General features: G+C 35.3%; 3 protein-coding genes across 9 annotated transcripts; 1 reads left to right on the forward strand and 2 right to left on the reverse strand.

Annotated features, from left to right (window-relative positions):
• Nucleotides 1-1,053: 1,053 nt before the first annotated feature.
• On the forward strand, nucleotides 1,054-5,957 carry LOC140978436 (ankyrin repeat protein SKIP35-like). 3 transcript variants are annotated; one of them, XM_073443455.1, is made up of 4 exons: nucleotides 1,054-1,141; nucleotides 1,289-2,310; nucleotides 3,006-3,438; nucleotides 4,801-5,957. In XM_073443455.1, exons 2-4 carry the CDS (start codon nucleotides 1,571-1,573, stop codon nucleotides 5,614-5,616), a joined length of 1,989 nt encoding a protein of 662 aa, XP_073299556.1. In that variant the 5' UTR covers nucleotides 1,054-1,141; nucleotides 1,289-1,570; the 3' UTR covers nucleotides 5,617-5,957. The 3 variants fall into 3 exon arrangements, with proteins under 3 accessions (XP_073299556.1, XP_073299557.1, XP_073299555.1); XM_073443456.1 differs by having other exon boundaries at nucleotides 1,062-1,141; nucleotides 1,318-2,310; XM_073443454.1 differs by lacking the exon at nucleotides 1,054-1,141 and having other exon boundaries at nucleotides 1,168-2,310.
• A 771-nt stretch (nucleotides 5,958-6,728) lies between these two features.
• LOC140978437 (desiccation-related protein At2g46140-like) lies at nucleotides 6,729-9,297 on the reverse strand. 3 transcript variants are annotated; one of them, XM_073443458.1, is made up of 3 exons: nucleotides 9,124-9,297; nucleotides 7,571-8,508; nucleotides 6,729-6,933 (listed from the first exon to the last, which is right to left on the reverse strand). In XM_073443458.1, exons 2-3 carry the CDS (start codon nucleotides 8,504-8,506, stop codon nucleotides 6,928-6,930), a joined length of 942 nt encoding a protein of 313 aa, XP_073299559.1. In that variant the 5' UTR covers nucleotides 8,507-8,508; nucleotides 9,124-9,297; the 3' UTR covers nucleotides 6,729-6,927. The 3 variants fall into 3 exon arrangements, with proteins under 3 accessions (XP_073299559.1, XP_073299558.1, XP_073299560.1); XM_073443457.1 differs by having other exon boundaries at nucleotides 7,540-8,508; XM_073443459.1 differs by lacking the exon at nucleotides 6,729-6,933 and having other exon boundaries at nucleotides 6,999-8,520; nucleotides 9,124-9,261.
• A 1,263-nt stretch (nucleotides 9,298-10,560) lies between these two features.
• On the reverse strand, nucleotides 10,561-14,372 carry LOC140978439 (6,7-dimethyl-8-ribityllumazine synthase, chloroplastic-like). Of its 3 annotated transcripts, none has more exons than XM_073443460.1 (8): nucleotides 14,168-14,372; nucleotides 13,805-13,917; nucleotides 13,606-13,701; nucleotides 12,688-12,783; nucleotides 12,427-12,505; nucleotides 11,404-11,450; nucleotides 11,239-11,298; nucleotides 10,561-10,866 (listed from the first exon to the last, which is right to left on the reverse strand). In XM_073443460.1, the coding sequence occupies exons 1-8, from the start codon at nucleotides 14,316-14,318 to the stop codon at nucleotides 10,825-10,827; spliced, it is 684 nt and encodes a 227-aa protein (XP_073299561.1). In that variant the 5' UTR covers nucleotides 14,319-14,372; the 3' UTR covers nucleotides 10,561-10,824. The 3 variants fall into 3 exon arrangements, with proteins under 3 accessions (XP_073299561.1, XP_073299562.1, XP_073299563.1); XM_073443461.1 differs by having other exon boundaries at nucleotides 11,223-11,298; XM_073443462.1 differs by lacking the exon at nucleotides 13,606-13,701.
• Between the last annotated feature and the right edge of the window lie 100 nt (nucleotides 14,373-14,472).

Below are 14,472 nucleotides of genomic sequence, written 5' to 3' on the forward strand. Positions count from 1 at the left end.
TATATTATTATTTTTTTATCTCAATAATAATAAAAAAACTGAATCATGATCCATGTACGCTTGTGCATAAATTTTTTATGAGATATTTTCTTAAATAGACTTCACACAATTACTATAATCAATTTTAGTCTTCAATTACATTTATTTTTCAAAATAATCTTTTTATCATATCAAATTACAAAGATATCACATATTCTTTTAACCAAATTCACCATCAATTTCTTCATATCAAACTCTGTATTTTATTATCTCATAAATTCCATGCGTACAGAGGCGGCCATGAAACACATCAATCATATTTCTTTAAAACGGTGTGCATAGATACATTGATATGTCAAACCTATTCTGTTTCCAATTTTGTTTATATCAAATCATTAGAATATATTGCCTAGAATTGATTGCTCTAATTTTGATTTTAATTTTTTTTAAAGATTTGACTGGATTATTGTCATGATTTTTTTGATAATTTGTAGGTTTAATTTTTTTTTAATCATGAATATTTTGAAATTGAAATAAATAGATGATTTGTGATTCATTGCAGTTAATGAATTATAATTGCGAATATAAGTTATTTTTTTATACATTAAAGTACGTACTTTTATGTGTCTTTTAATAAAATTATATATATATATATATATATTATATAAATAAAGATGTAATTTATTTATTTTTTTGAGGAGTATAAAGATGTAATTTATGTGTTATTGTATAATGTTTTCACAAAATTGTGCAGGTATACATTCAATCAAAAGACTCGTTATTTTTTATTTTGGAAAATTTACAAAAAATGCGACTGGTGGTTAGGTTTGGAATGAAAAAGATACAAATGTTAACTCAACTCTTAAAAAGAAATGATAGATAATTAAACAAATAAATCACGAAAATACAACATGTGTTAATATAAAAATGATATTTTAGGACTTTTTTAACTATATAAGATATAATGCAAAATATATAATAAAACGATCATTTTTAAAATTATGAGTTTGAAATAGACTAAAATAATTCATTTCCCGTTTTGTATTAACTTTCGATAGCTAAAAATCAATATCGATAAATAACAAAAGATCTGAGAGTATCATTCTCCACAAATAGAAAAGAGAAGGCAACCACTCGCACACAGACCCAAATAATTATTCAGGTCGGTCTCTCTTTCTCCACATTCCTTTTTTTTAATGAAAAACTGTAATTTATGTGAAATTTATTCCGGGTTTTGTATATCGATTGATTATGAGTTTTTTGACGTTTGAGGATTTTTTTTTCGATTGAGATAATATACTGATTGTAGGGTTTTTGTTGATGGTGGGCCGATTGCAGGTTTGTAATTATTCGAGAGTTTTGATTCAAAACAGACAAAGCTGAAATTAGCCACTATTGAAACGTCTGATGAAGATGAAGTTTTGATCTCTGAATTGTATTGTAATTAACGGTTTTTTTTTAAAAAAAATTCATACGTGTTGGAGTTTTGTGAAATTGGCTGAAATCTTCATGGAAGAAAATTAAGAATCTTGAATTTCTGCCAATATTTTCTGAGGTATCTGTTTGTTTGAGTGGGTTGGATAAAGTTAGAATGTCTGGGACTGAGGTTTCCCCTGTTTCCTTGACAATGGAAGCAAAAAAGGTTTTTGTAGTGGGTAGAGAAAGTGACATCGGAAGTGAAATAGGCAGCCGATCCTTGGATATTGAGGGTGAAGTAAATATCCAAGAACGCCAGTGTTCCGAGAATGATTTGATGGAAATGGATATTGAAACTGCTGATGCTGAAAAGTCAAGTCTGAGTGACGAGGATGAATGTGGTAAGGATATTGTCAATTTTAGCTCAGAGAAAAGTGGGGGAGGCAGCCACAACAATGTAGTTTTCTCAAGAGAAGCGCCACTTGTAATGAAGGAAGATTTGAGTACAAGTGCTTGTACTTTCGGTGCTGAGAAACTTAAATCCAGGCTGATTGCTTCTGAATGCGAGCACGGGAAAAATGATAGAAAACTCAGTCGCGTAGATAGAATTGAGCTAGGTCGGTTGTTTCAGGGGGCTGTGAGTGCTCGTGATTGGGAGCTCACTGAGAGTCTGATCTTTCTGGCAGATTTTCAGACACTTAATGATGCACTGTGCATTTCCTTGGATTCAATCTGGTTCTTGAGCACACACCAAGAAGTGGATGGAATTAGTGGATTAATCAGGAAGATCATTGCTAATGGGGCTTATGATTTCACTCGAGCTTTTCTTAGGACTTCATTTCTTGCTTCCTGCGTATCTGCTTGTCAGAGTCGCACAATGAGCCTGGCAGACACTGTTAATGTGATGGCACAGAGGTTCTGATCTACTACTTTTGTCTGCTCAACAAGATGACTTGTTTTTTCCCTTGTCAAACTAGTGAAATACTGTTCTTTTCACAGCTGGAGGGTTTCTTTTGTTTTTATTTCATGCTATATTAGGTGACTTTGCTGAATTCTCCCTGGATTTTCTCTATCTCACAATTGGAAAGTTAAAATTAAAGGCCGAATATCTAAAAGAATTTTGCATTTGGGAGTGATTACAGAGATCTTCCTAAGCAAAATTCCCTTGAGAGAAACTCTTTTAAAGAGCCCCCCTTTGATTTCAATTCAAATTAAGATTTCTTTTACTCAATGCGAGTTCTGATCGAGGAAAGCATGAAATATGGCCCTCCATAGTAAAATGATGAAAACCAATTGGCAGGGACCTATCTCTCGATGTTGATCTCTCTAGTGTGCTAGTAACTTAATTGTGTCATATGGATTTTAACTTTCTCTTGGGAAACAAACGGTGATGAGAGGGGAACAATTGTTACTTTTGTTAGCATTGGGTCTCGCAGAGATTGAAATCTGCAATTTGAAATGTGTGTTTGAAGAATCAATTAAGCTTTTGTAGTACAATTGATGAAAGCAAATTATGAAAATGTTATCATATTTCATTTTCTTTGCATTACCTATAATTTTCCACATGTTCGTAGACATGTTTTGAGAGTTTTAACGTCCTGTCCTACTAGATTGCATGAAAGGCTTCAGGAATGCAATGGAGATGAAGTTTTGAAGGCTGAAGCTGGTGCTAAGGTTCGAAAATTTACTGAGTGGGCTCTTAAATGTATAAGCTTCCATGCGCGTTGCCAGGATAATAGGGACAGGGTGGGTAATCCCTCTGTTGTTGGAATCCAGCTCCAGTTGTCTGCTTTTAAGACTTTTCTAGATATTACTGGAAACTATCTCACTGGAAAAGATTTTACAGAGGCATTTGATGCAGCTTGCTTCCCACTTACACTCTTTTCTGGTTCATTTGATCCTGGTTGGTCATCGGGTTTATCAGCAACAGCAATCCAAGGATTGTTGGGCATGCTGGTTGAGGGGGGTGCAGACAATGTTAATCAATGTTTTCTGGAGGCCTCACGATTTGGAAGCACTGAGCTTGTTCGCATTTTATTGCAGGTAATCACATTTTATTGCTGTTAAGCAATGATTTTGTGAACTATTATAATTTTTGATTCGTTTTGTGCCTGGACGTGCCATTGGCTGTTTCACTAGTGCCACGTTACCCATTTTTTTGGTCAATTTGGAGCTCTGCTTGATGACTGCCCTATCCCTTTCAATAAATTCTGCTTATTTGACTTCTGTTTCCACCCTTTTTCCTTTCTCCATTTCATTATTGCTGTTATTTTAATATTTATATTTGCAAGTCCTGGAATCAGTAGCTCATATGACACCTTTTTTAAGCTTGTACGTAAAGTCCTTTAGCATCTTTTATCCTTCCAGTGATGCTTCTTTTCACCCCAACCCCCTCAATCATACACATACCCTGTATCCGTTATCTAGTACCTGGTCCTACGTTCTGTTTGTCAACTATCGTCCTGAGATTGTTGCAAAAGTTGTGAAGCTGGCTGGATAGATCGTAAAACTAATTTCATTGATCAAAAGCAACGTACTAATATATGGGTCATAACCAGGATAGAAGTAATAAATGTCCCTAAATAAATGCAACTGAATTTTGACAACGAGAGAATCAATATGTGGCATTAAACCATTAAAAAAAACATTATGTTCCTAGCAGGCCGGCCAAATACAATTAACCATACAAGATCAGTGTGAAACTTACTCTGGCTTTGAATTTCCGGGATGGATTGCATCATGACTCTTGCTAGGAAGGAAGAGACATTTAGTGTCAGGCAATGCTTTACACTATCCTGCTTTACTTTCGTGTGATTCTATAAAGTAAATGATGGGTTCATACTACGTATCATTGTTTAAGGTGTCATCTTGGCCATTACATATTGATGATATCTATGAATTTTAAGCTTGTAAACATTATGTGGAAAAACCAAAGGCTTAGGTTAGAATTTAGATGCCATCAGATACCCCAACAATTATCAAAATAACAAGGACCTTTCCCTGAAGGAATTGGGATTTGTTTGGTTATGCTTCCTGCTTATCGGAAGTCTGAAGTTTGTTTCTTGGTGGATGTGTTTTAAATTTTATATTTCTCTGACAATCTGCCTTTCACAGTAGAATAAAATAGTGTTGATTCAATGTTATCTGTTGTATTTGTTTCCATGGACAGTTAGTGACAATCCTGAATGTTTTTCAAATACTGTCCTTTTTCACTTGATAATTGTGTTTTCTCATGCTCTTGTATTCTGATGCTGGTGTTGACTTAACTTTCTTCGCACATTCATGCCTATGATTGACTAATCCCGTGATTTATATTCTTCTGGAAAATTGCAGTTGTAAGTTTTGAACTGGATAGTTTGGTTTAACACACTATGTTAATGTGTTTTGGTTCACTTTGGGTGCTAGATTGCTCAAAGAAACAGCTTAGATGTGGATGTTGATCTGGCATTGGGTTTCGCTTCACATTATGGTAAAATCAGTACAATGGAGTGTCTGGTGGATGAGGGTAATGCTATGGCTTTCTTGGGTCCTCTGATGCGAGCTGCTGAGAGGGGTTGCGTACCAGTTGTCGAGTGGTTTGTTCAAAGGGGTTGCAGAGACATGGAACTGTGCCTCGCCCTCACAGCTGCGACATCAAGCAGTCAAGTCGAGGCCGCTGCGTATCTTTTACCCCATGTTCCCCAGCACATTCTTGCTGCCCTCAGCATTGAAATTCTGAAGGCGGCAGGCGAAAGAAGTGGTGGGTCTCTCGATGGAGTAGCATTTCTCCTCCATTCCGACTTTTTACGGGATCCGGCTGCTACTTATGCTGTCGCTGACACAATCGCCAGATCTGAAGATGAGACTGTTGCCCCGGAGCTCCGTGATTTTCTTCAAGAGTACTGGTCAGAGGCAGCTTTCTTGGATGGACTGAGACAAGGAGAAGTACATTTCTCAAACTTGGTTCAAATTTTGAAATGGGGCGAATCTCCAATCTGTTTAAGTGATCTGCCTGGCCCCTTGAGGGTGGCGATAGCATACCTTCCTTTGTACAGGGAGTGCATCAAGGCCGGAGGCCATCTATTATCACAGAAGCATCGCGGGCAGTTGGTGGAAGCTGCAAGAAGGCTTGAAGGGGTGGTGTTAGACGAGCTGGGCCAAAGGACAGAGTTACTGGCAATATTAGAGCATCATCTTCCTCCATTTTTGCTCCACCCAGCTGCAAGTCGTGTGGTTCCTTAAGAATACAAGGACTCCTTATCTTACGAAAATCTCTCTCCCTACCCATCTCCCTCTACTCATTTTAAGAATACAAGGACTCCTTATCTTACGAAAATCTCTCTCCCTACCCATCTCCCTCTACTCATTTTTTCTTCTCATATAAAAATATCCGAAATTAAACGTGTTGAATGAAGATGGCAACCAACTTGAATATTAGTGAAAACTTTCTGCAGCTGAAACTATATGGAAATGGTTAGGGATGTGACGTGGTTTTTGGTTTGTAAATTGGCCACTTTTAATATCACTTTTGTTGGATTAAAAGAGGAGGAAATTATGAGCAGGCGGTATATATCTTGATCCAATGTTGCTGGTGATTACTTTATTTTATTTCTCCGATGTTTCTCTAGAGGTGATAAAAATCGGATTGGTTTGATAAAAGCTCGAACCAACCTAGTGCTACCTATAATATTTGAAAAATTACAAACAAGACCAAATCATTGATAGTTAAAAACCAATTCAAAGTTGACCAAACTTTGGTTTCAGTTTGGTATGGATGATCAATTTTAATTTTTTTAAAATAAATTTTTTGATTTTTTTTTTCATATAATTTAAAATTTCAACTAGCTATTATAAAAAATTAAATATCAATATTCATGATTATATTAAAGAAATTTACGTCGTAATATGATTATGACATTATGAATCTTGGAGTTTTTTGATCTAAACTTTGAACAAAACAAATTTTTTGGTTTGACTAAGTTTAAAATAATTCAAATCACGATCGACTAAAAACAAATACAAACCATCGTTTTGTTTTAATTTGATTTCTGCTCATCCCTATTTTTCTCCATGACATAAATATTTTTGAACTATATATTTTCCTTGAATTGAAGCATTGGAGGGCTTGTCATACGGCGAGGTTTTGGCAATTTTTGTCCCGAGTTATTAAATATGCGTCACAAACCAGGAACTACAGAAAAATTCGAACGGATCAAATTATCAGTGAAGGGTTGAATCAGTTGTTTGACTCGCTGATACCCACAAACCAAACCAATGGGAAATTTAACTTTTGTTCGGTTCATTTGGGCCTACGCTTGTCAATCAAAGCAAAGAACATAATCAACACACATTAATAAACCATTATCAAAAACATTTCAAGAAACTATGGTCATAATGCATAAAAGTGAGGCATATATTGAAAAGAAAGTAACCAAATTCATCCTCTCAAATCTCAACCATTCAGTCTAGGTAAGGATGCCTAAGTTCGAGTTCAGATATATTTATTTTATTTGTAACAGAAGATAAAGCCATCAGCACCAGTGAGCGTTATCCTCATTCCTGCAAAACCAAAAAGTCAATACATTAGAGTATGATAGGAAGAAAGAATGTTTCCAAGAGTGCCGATGAAAATAAAGATAGTGCAATCTCAGATCATGCTGCAACTACACAGGAAAAAAAGAAAAAGGAAAACCTACTCATGAACAAGACAAGAGGATTACTGAAAAGTATACCATCAAGAACAGAGACTTTTGGTAACCATGGTAGTAATTTGAAACGTGAGTTGGGAAGGGAGAGGAGTGGAAGGCTTGAATGCCCGTGCCACACTCAAAACGTCTCAAAATAAGCACAGAAAACGGAGAATGGTCATAATTTAAGACTGATCTAAATATCAAAAGTTCGCCTCAGAATCAAATGAATTTTCCTTCATGATCTGTCTACTACCTAACAAACTAATCGGTAATACCACAGAATGTTGGAGCGTAAGAGTAGGCCGACACTATAAAAGATTATCCATTCTTTAGGTTCTTTCGCATATGTTGAAGTACAAGGAGCTCAACCTTTCAGTTCACTGCAGGTTAGATACATGTAAAGAATGACAAGGCGGTAATGTACTTAAAACGTGAATGATATTTATTACCAAATGAGAAACTAAAAGAGACTCACGCAGCACAATTGGGTACTGCTCTTACTATACCTCATCATCACCATCATCATCATCATCACCCCCATCTTCCTTATTCTTCTTAAGACGAGTGGTACCACCCTCCCTTGAAATTGGTAACTTCATTGGCCCAAAAGGAGTGTCCGCGTTGATACTTCCTTTCATGGAATATCCAGTTCCTTTCCCCCGAATCATGTCCCAAACTGCAGAACCGCAATCCTTTGGCCTAAAAGTAATCGGAATATCGATGAAGGTGATTCCATTCTTTTCGATATTAGCAGATTTTGCAAGGTCAGCACTTGCAACGCTCACATCACATAGCCAAAACTCGTAGTCGAGATCATTAAGCCCCAAGTCAAAATCGTTCTTATTTTCCAACTTCAAATAAAGAGTTGCAACGGTTTCTTCAAAAGAAAACTTCTCAAAATGGATCTTCTCAATATCAATGTCTGGTTTATAGGGTATTGGGATCTCTCCAGTCTTCTCTAGCGGCAATGTAAGCCTTCCAAAAACCGGCACATCCACTATGAGGTCAACCTTAATTCGATAAGGAATGATACTTCCCGGCTTTATATCATTGTAAGTGCTTTTGATATCATCATATACTAAACAAACAGGTATCTTAACTGTCTCTGAACCATGTGCATGTATTGTTCCAGCATCTGGAATCAAACCGGAAATCAATTTCCTTCCATCACTCTCGATTAAGTAGTTTATGTCAATGAGAGGGATTGGGATAGGATTTGGATTCTTCACGAGGAGATCGACGACTAAATCTGCCTTTTCAAGATTGATGTGAGGTATATGAATGGCAGTAACATCAGCCGTTGGCTTCCCAAATCCTATAGTTTCCTCAATTTTCTCACCAATATCATAGATGAAATCCTTAACCTTGTCGATAAATCCACCTTTCTCTTCGTCTTTCTTGTCTCCCCTCTCAACAATCTCAGGTTCATCACAAGACGCCATATCTAATCAAGAAACTTATTTTTTTAAAAAAATAAAACGATATTAAAAAAAAAAACAATCTTGAAAGTGTAGCAGCCACAAACTGGTAAGCTGATCTCTCAATAATATTGATTTAAAAGATCGGGATTTCAGTTCTAAAGAAACAAGACGCAACACAAAGTTACAGATCATTCAACCTCACATTCAGAAAATTATACAGAGCAAATGAAAGTTGTAAAGCAACAACATCAAGATGAAAGCGCACACAAATCTGAAAAGGTTGGATCTTTTCTCAACTGTCATTTTAATACATAACTTTTCGATTCGATCATCGATCAAAGCCCATATTTCTCGGCGTTCATTTTCATTTGATCAAGATTTTTGTACGAAAAGCTCAGAACCTCCACATATCTGGAGAGTTAATCTTGAGATCTAGAACCCAAAATCAAAATAAATATAAACGAACAAATAGATCAGGAACAAATTCTGAAAAATCTCGAGAAAGGAACACAGGGTTCCCGGATTTGGTGATTGAGTCAGCAAGATAAAGAGAAATCTAGTAACCATGAAATGATATGCATTTTTCCACATTCGAAAGATATATTCAGCACGAATAGCGAAAAGATAAAATGCTTAACCTGTAACAAGAGTTGAAAACAAGCGAAGTCGACAGCAAACTTGAGAAGGAGACAGATGAAATCCGAAGATTTTCTTGAATTTAAGTACTATGAATTGTAACAAGAAAGTGGTGTTATTTATATTTATATATTTCTAAAAGTCTCATACGAGTGAGCGATCCTTCTAAAATTCAACATGATTAACTATTTGTTTAAATTAATTAATTTATATGCGTTTCAAAAATAAAAAATTGTTGTTTGAAACAAAAAAAGATTGAAATAAAATCTGTAAACCACGATTATCGTGAGTTGCCGACGTTGTGAAATGATAGATGGATAAGATGTGTCCCACGTGACAACATTGTCTGGTCATGGGTAAAGAAATGATTATCCCAAAAATCAAAATCAAACCGTTTTTATTATATACCTATATATATCGGTACACCCATGTTTTTTTTTTTTCCCTAAATTTGTCTGAAACGATCTCACGGGTCGTATTTTGTGAAACAGATTTCTTATTTGGGTCATCTATGAAAAAATATTATTTTTTATACTAAGATTATTATTTTTTATTGTGAATATCGGTTTGACTCGTCTCACAGATAAAGATTCGTGAGACCGTTTCACAAGAGACCTATTCTTTTTTTGTTGTTGTGAATAATTATAATTGAAATTAAATTAATATTACAAACAATATATATGTTTGAAAATTATTTTGTTATAATTTTGTAAAATTATTGTGTAGATAATCTGCTCTTTTTTTTAAAAAAAAATGATGTAATTTGCTTTTGAGTGATGGTAATATTGTCTTGTTGAAAAGTATTTTGTTTAATGAGATAAAAGTAATATGGGTTTTTAAAAATGACAAGATGAATTGATTTGATCCATATTTGTAAAAAAAAATTAATATTTTTTATGGATCAAGTCAGATTAAAGATCTATTTCACAAAATGATTTACGAGATGGTTTCATAGATTTTTTTTCATAATAGTGAATTCATGTGTGTGCGCGCTTGTGTATATATATATATTCGATGGATTAATATTTATATATCGAAGTTGCCAAACATGCTGCCAAGAAAAACGAGCTTATGTTATCATCGGCTTTTTTCAACCTTTCCTCCATTCATTCTTTAAAGTTTTTCGGTCTTAAATATCTGATCTTCCCGTTTACATTCAATTTCAACCATATTATATAAATATCCCATTCATCTTTAATCTCAAATTCACAATATAAATCCCTAACTTTTTCTTTGATGGTCGTATAATATAATGACATATTACATCTAAATAAGTCGAAAGACTAAATGTGCAAAAAAGGAAAAAAGATGAGCACTTCATACATACATCACTTTGAACGTGCAGGGTATTGATCTTAATTTTTACACAATATTCCCCTTTATTTGTTTTCCTTCATATTTTCCATCTCCTTTTCAACACACAGTAATCTTGTTAAGAATAAAAGCATACCACAAAATATAATTTATTTCGTAGGTGAGTAAGAGAACGTAAATAAAAGATCCACAAGCTTGTTTTCATTATCAAATATAAGAGTAGAAATAAACAAAATTCATTCCCAATGTTCAAACCAAGTAAAGGGATAATTTAGTTTCTAAGAGATAACAAACTCATGCGCAACTGCAGATATGGACAGATACTTTCGGTTGTTTCGACAGGCAAAGCACAATGCGGCAAAGCCTCGGACGGCAGGCTACGTTTCGTGTCAAAATTTGAGATGATGCTCGAATAAAGATGCCATCTCAATCTGCCAATCGAAACCACTCAACAATCAAGAATCGATAACCAACATATTTGGATAACTTTCGAAAAAATTCCAAGTAAAATCAAATTTCTTGAAAGATCATGCTACATGCTGTAAGCTTCATGAAACCTCGTGAAGAACTAGTACAGGACATGAAGCCTGCGTTTCTTTATGTCAAACTTTTATACTCTTAACAATCAAGTATATTTCAATGACGATACAAACTGTTCAGTTTTGAATTGATTTGATGTGAAAATGGGGCTAGTCAAGGGAGTAATACTGGGCTAAGTCATCCACAAGATAATACAATTGAGGAAATCAACTGATTCAGAAAGTGAAAAGGAGAACAGGAATGTTACTTTGTGGTAAACTTACAGCTGTTAAAGCTGCTTCAGCACCTTTATTTCCCGACTTACCACCGGCTCGGTTTAATGCCTGAAAAATAATTATAATGCAATTTTTTTTGGAATAAGATTTTTTCCCGTATTTCAACATATGCATAGATCCCACAGACATGAAATATTTTCTCTGCCAATTTACCTGCTCCATGCTCTCACACGTCAAAACACCAAATATGCAAGGCACGCCTGCAAGTCATTAGAATACAGATACACATCAATCAATCAAGACTACAACAATCATTAGACATATGATAATACGCTTTGCATGGAAGTCCATTCAACAACAGCTCGGCCTGAATGATAAATCGAAAGATAAAAAAGTTTCCAAAACCGCAATATCCCATCCAAGCACTCTCTTGTTGTTGCAGCTTGAAATTGGGGTAAATGGAATCAATGAAGTGAAGGATGGCAAAAAATTGTCTCAGGGCATAGGGACTAGGAAAAAAGATGAAGCATCATAAATCATTGCACATTGTTTTTTCTCCTTATTCTTTTCTTAAAGGTTAATTCTTATTAAAATGAAGAGCTCATCAAGACAGGAACAAAAATAGGCTGGAGGCAAGAAAAAGCAAGGATAAAATAAGTTACGAACAAACATCTATAAACCCAAGCTAGATTTATGGTATCCGACAAACCAATCAGCCCTTTTGCCCTTGGGACACAGGATAATTCCAACCCCGAGAAAGGACTAGAGGAATTTATTTGTAATACTTTTACATTTTCAGATTCCAGATGGACTGACTATTACTCATTCAATACATCTATATCAAACTTCAACTGCTTCTTAAACAATAAATCCAAAATTTACAGGAAAATCATTGCCAAGAATGTTAAACAATGACAAAGCAACACCATTGAAGGAATTTATCTCAATAATACCTTATTGTACATAAAAATGACCGATAAATAATTTTTTGCATCCTCATTTTTATTTAAGAAATCAGCAGGCCATGCAAAAGTAAAACATGCTCTTGAACAGATGTCTAGAAAATATTTGCAGCAAAAAAGAAAGAATGCCATATTGGTAGTACATTGCATATAAATCCAACAAGCAAAACAGAACCGTAATTGAAACCCAAACGGCAAACTCAAAATGCCTGGAAATGGGGGGTGAACTTCAAATGCACCAACTTTTTATTTTATTCTGCCATGCACAAGTCACCTGAATTTAGACCAGCTGATAATACTCCAGAAGCAGTAGAATTAGCCACAGCGTCATAGTGGGAGGTATCACCTCTAATCTACTGGTCAAAAAGGATACAAAAGAGAAGTCAATTACTTACAAAAGGCAACAATAGATACATCAAACAATAACAAGAATAAAAACACATAATATACGAGCAAACAAAAAGGACATCACAATTGGCGGAGCAGGAGGTGAGAGGGAACCATGAAACTTAGAACCTATGACAAGAAAGCTTACCACAGCTCCAATACACACGATTGCTTGGTATTTTTGTGATTTTCCAAGTTTCTCAGCAACCACGCCAATTTCAAAACTACCAGGAACCCAAACAACCTAAGGTAAGATGGAAAAACAATGCAGTTTTTCAGCTTTACGTACAAGAAAGCAAATCGTATAAAGGATGCAACTTTTTCCTCAGAAGATTTTCCACATAATTACATAATACTACAGCACAAAGACAAAATCAAAGTCACTCTAGCAGGACTCATTGCTACCAGTAGCATGCGATAATGTTTTTCCTTCTAGGTTGGTGCTGTATTTTGCATGTCTCCACTAATATTTTACCAGCATAACAGAATCATGATAGGAAACAAATAAACAATTTACACTTTATCGCACAGCTGTTGTCCCCCAGCTTTCTTTAAGTCGGTTTTCGTGAACTTCTCTGATCTCAAATCAAAGCCTACTTGAATTTGTTCATTAATTGAGAAGAAACGCAAATCAGGTCTACAGTATTGGGATAAAGTTGTCGATTTACGAAAACAATTACTACCATAATACTGAAATAGTGAGAAAGGGACATTAGCACTGCTTGATAAAAATGATAATAAGGCAGTGTTTGCAAATACTTAAAAAAGTGACTGTTGATTTTTCCTTTACAAATTTGCAGAACTTTGTAAAGGAAAAATCCATAACCACTTTTTAAAGCATTTACAAACACTACCTATGCATTGGAATGACAAAGATGTATGGCGATCAAATATTAATATGCACAAAGTTTTTAGGGAAAGTATATCTCCTGCGTCGAATATTACATATACCAATATACTGGGATAGTGTATATATAGCCACTTTGAAATTCCATGCATCTATGTAGTGTTCATGTACAACGATCTAATTGGGAAATGATTAGCAGTCAGATCAGTTATCACTAACATCAATATCTTCTTCTTTAACCGAATATTGCCCAAAAGTTTTCAAGGCTCCCTCTAAAAGAGGCTTGGTGACGATCTCGTTGAACCGCGCCACCACCTTCACACCAAATAAATCAGATTCAAAAGCTCAACACCAATTATGATAGAAACGTAAATAACCCTAGAAAAAAACATAGAACTAGTGAACAAAATTTACACACGATAGCAAAACGGAGACCCTCGGCAGAGGTAAGTGATCCAGTCAACTGCCGAACAGCCAATGTATGCAAAATGTAATCTTTCTTCCTCGGCTTCTCAATAGGGAATTCAAAACCTGTAAACGATGCTCATACAATCAACAACAAAAAAAGAAATACATTTGCGCACAAAACAGAGTTCCGAGTAAAAATAAACACCAACCACCACGCGACTAACTCAGATTCACAGAATTAATACTTTCCTACCAAACTTTTCCATCGATTTCAAAAAACACACAAATGAATCTAAATTTTAACATTAAAATTAACCAGAACTGAGCGCAATCGGAGCACATAAAGAACCAAAACAAAATAAAAATTACCAACCTAGGCGAAGGGAATAAGCAGCAGGCGCAGCAGTAAAACTTGTGAGCTTATTATAGTAGCAGCAGTAGGGCGAACAAAGGGCGAGAGATTTCTGAAGATCTGTGAAATTGATGCGAGAAGTAGGTGGAAGAAGATAACCAAACGATGCCATTCTTCAACAAAATGCAGCAAATAGATGGATTCCTTGGTTTCTCCTACTGTCAGTGTGTGGGTTAGTTCGTAATTCTTATGAACGGGTCGAAAAGTTGATTTGGGCTTTGAAGAACGTTGGGCTCAATAATGTTCAATTCCGGCCATGACCCTCG

The sequence above is a fragment of the Primulina huaijiensis genome, chromosome 6 (assembly GCF_012295235.1).
Source record: "Primulina huaijiensis isolate GDHJ02 chromosome 6, ASM1229523v2, whole genome shotgun sequence".
Taxonomy (NCBI): domain Eukaryota; kingdom Viridiplantae; phylum Streptophyta; class Magnoliopsida; order Lamiales; family Gesneriaceae; genus Primulina; species Primulina huaijiensis.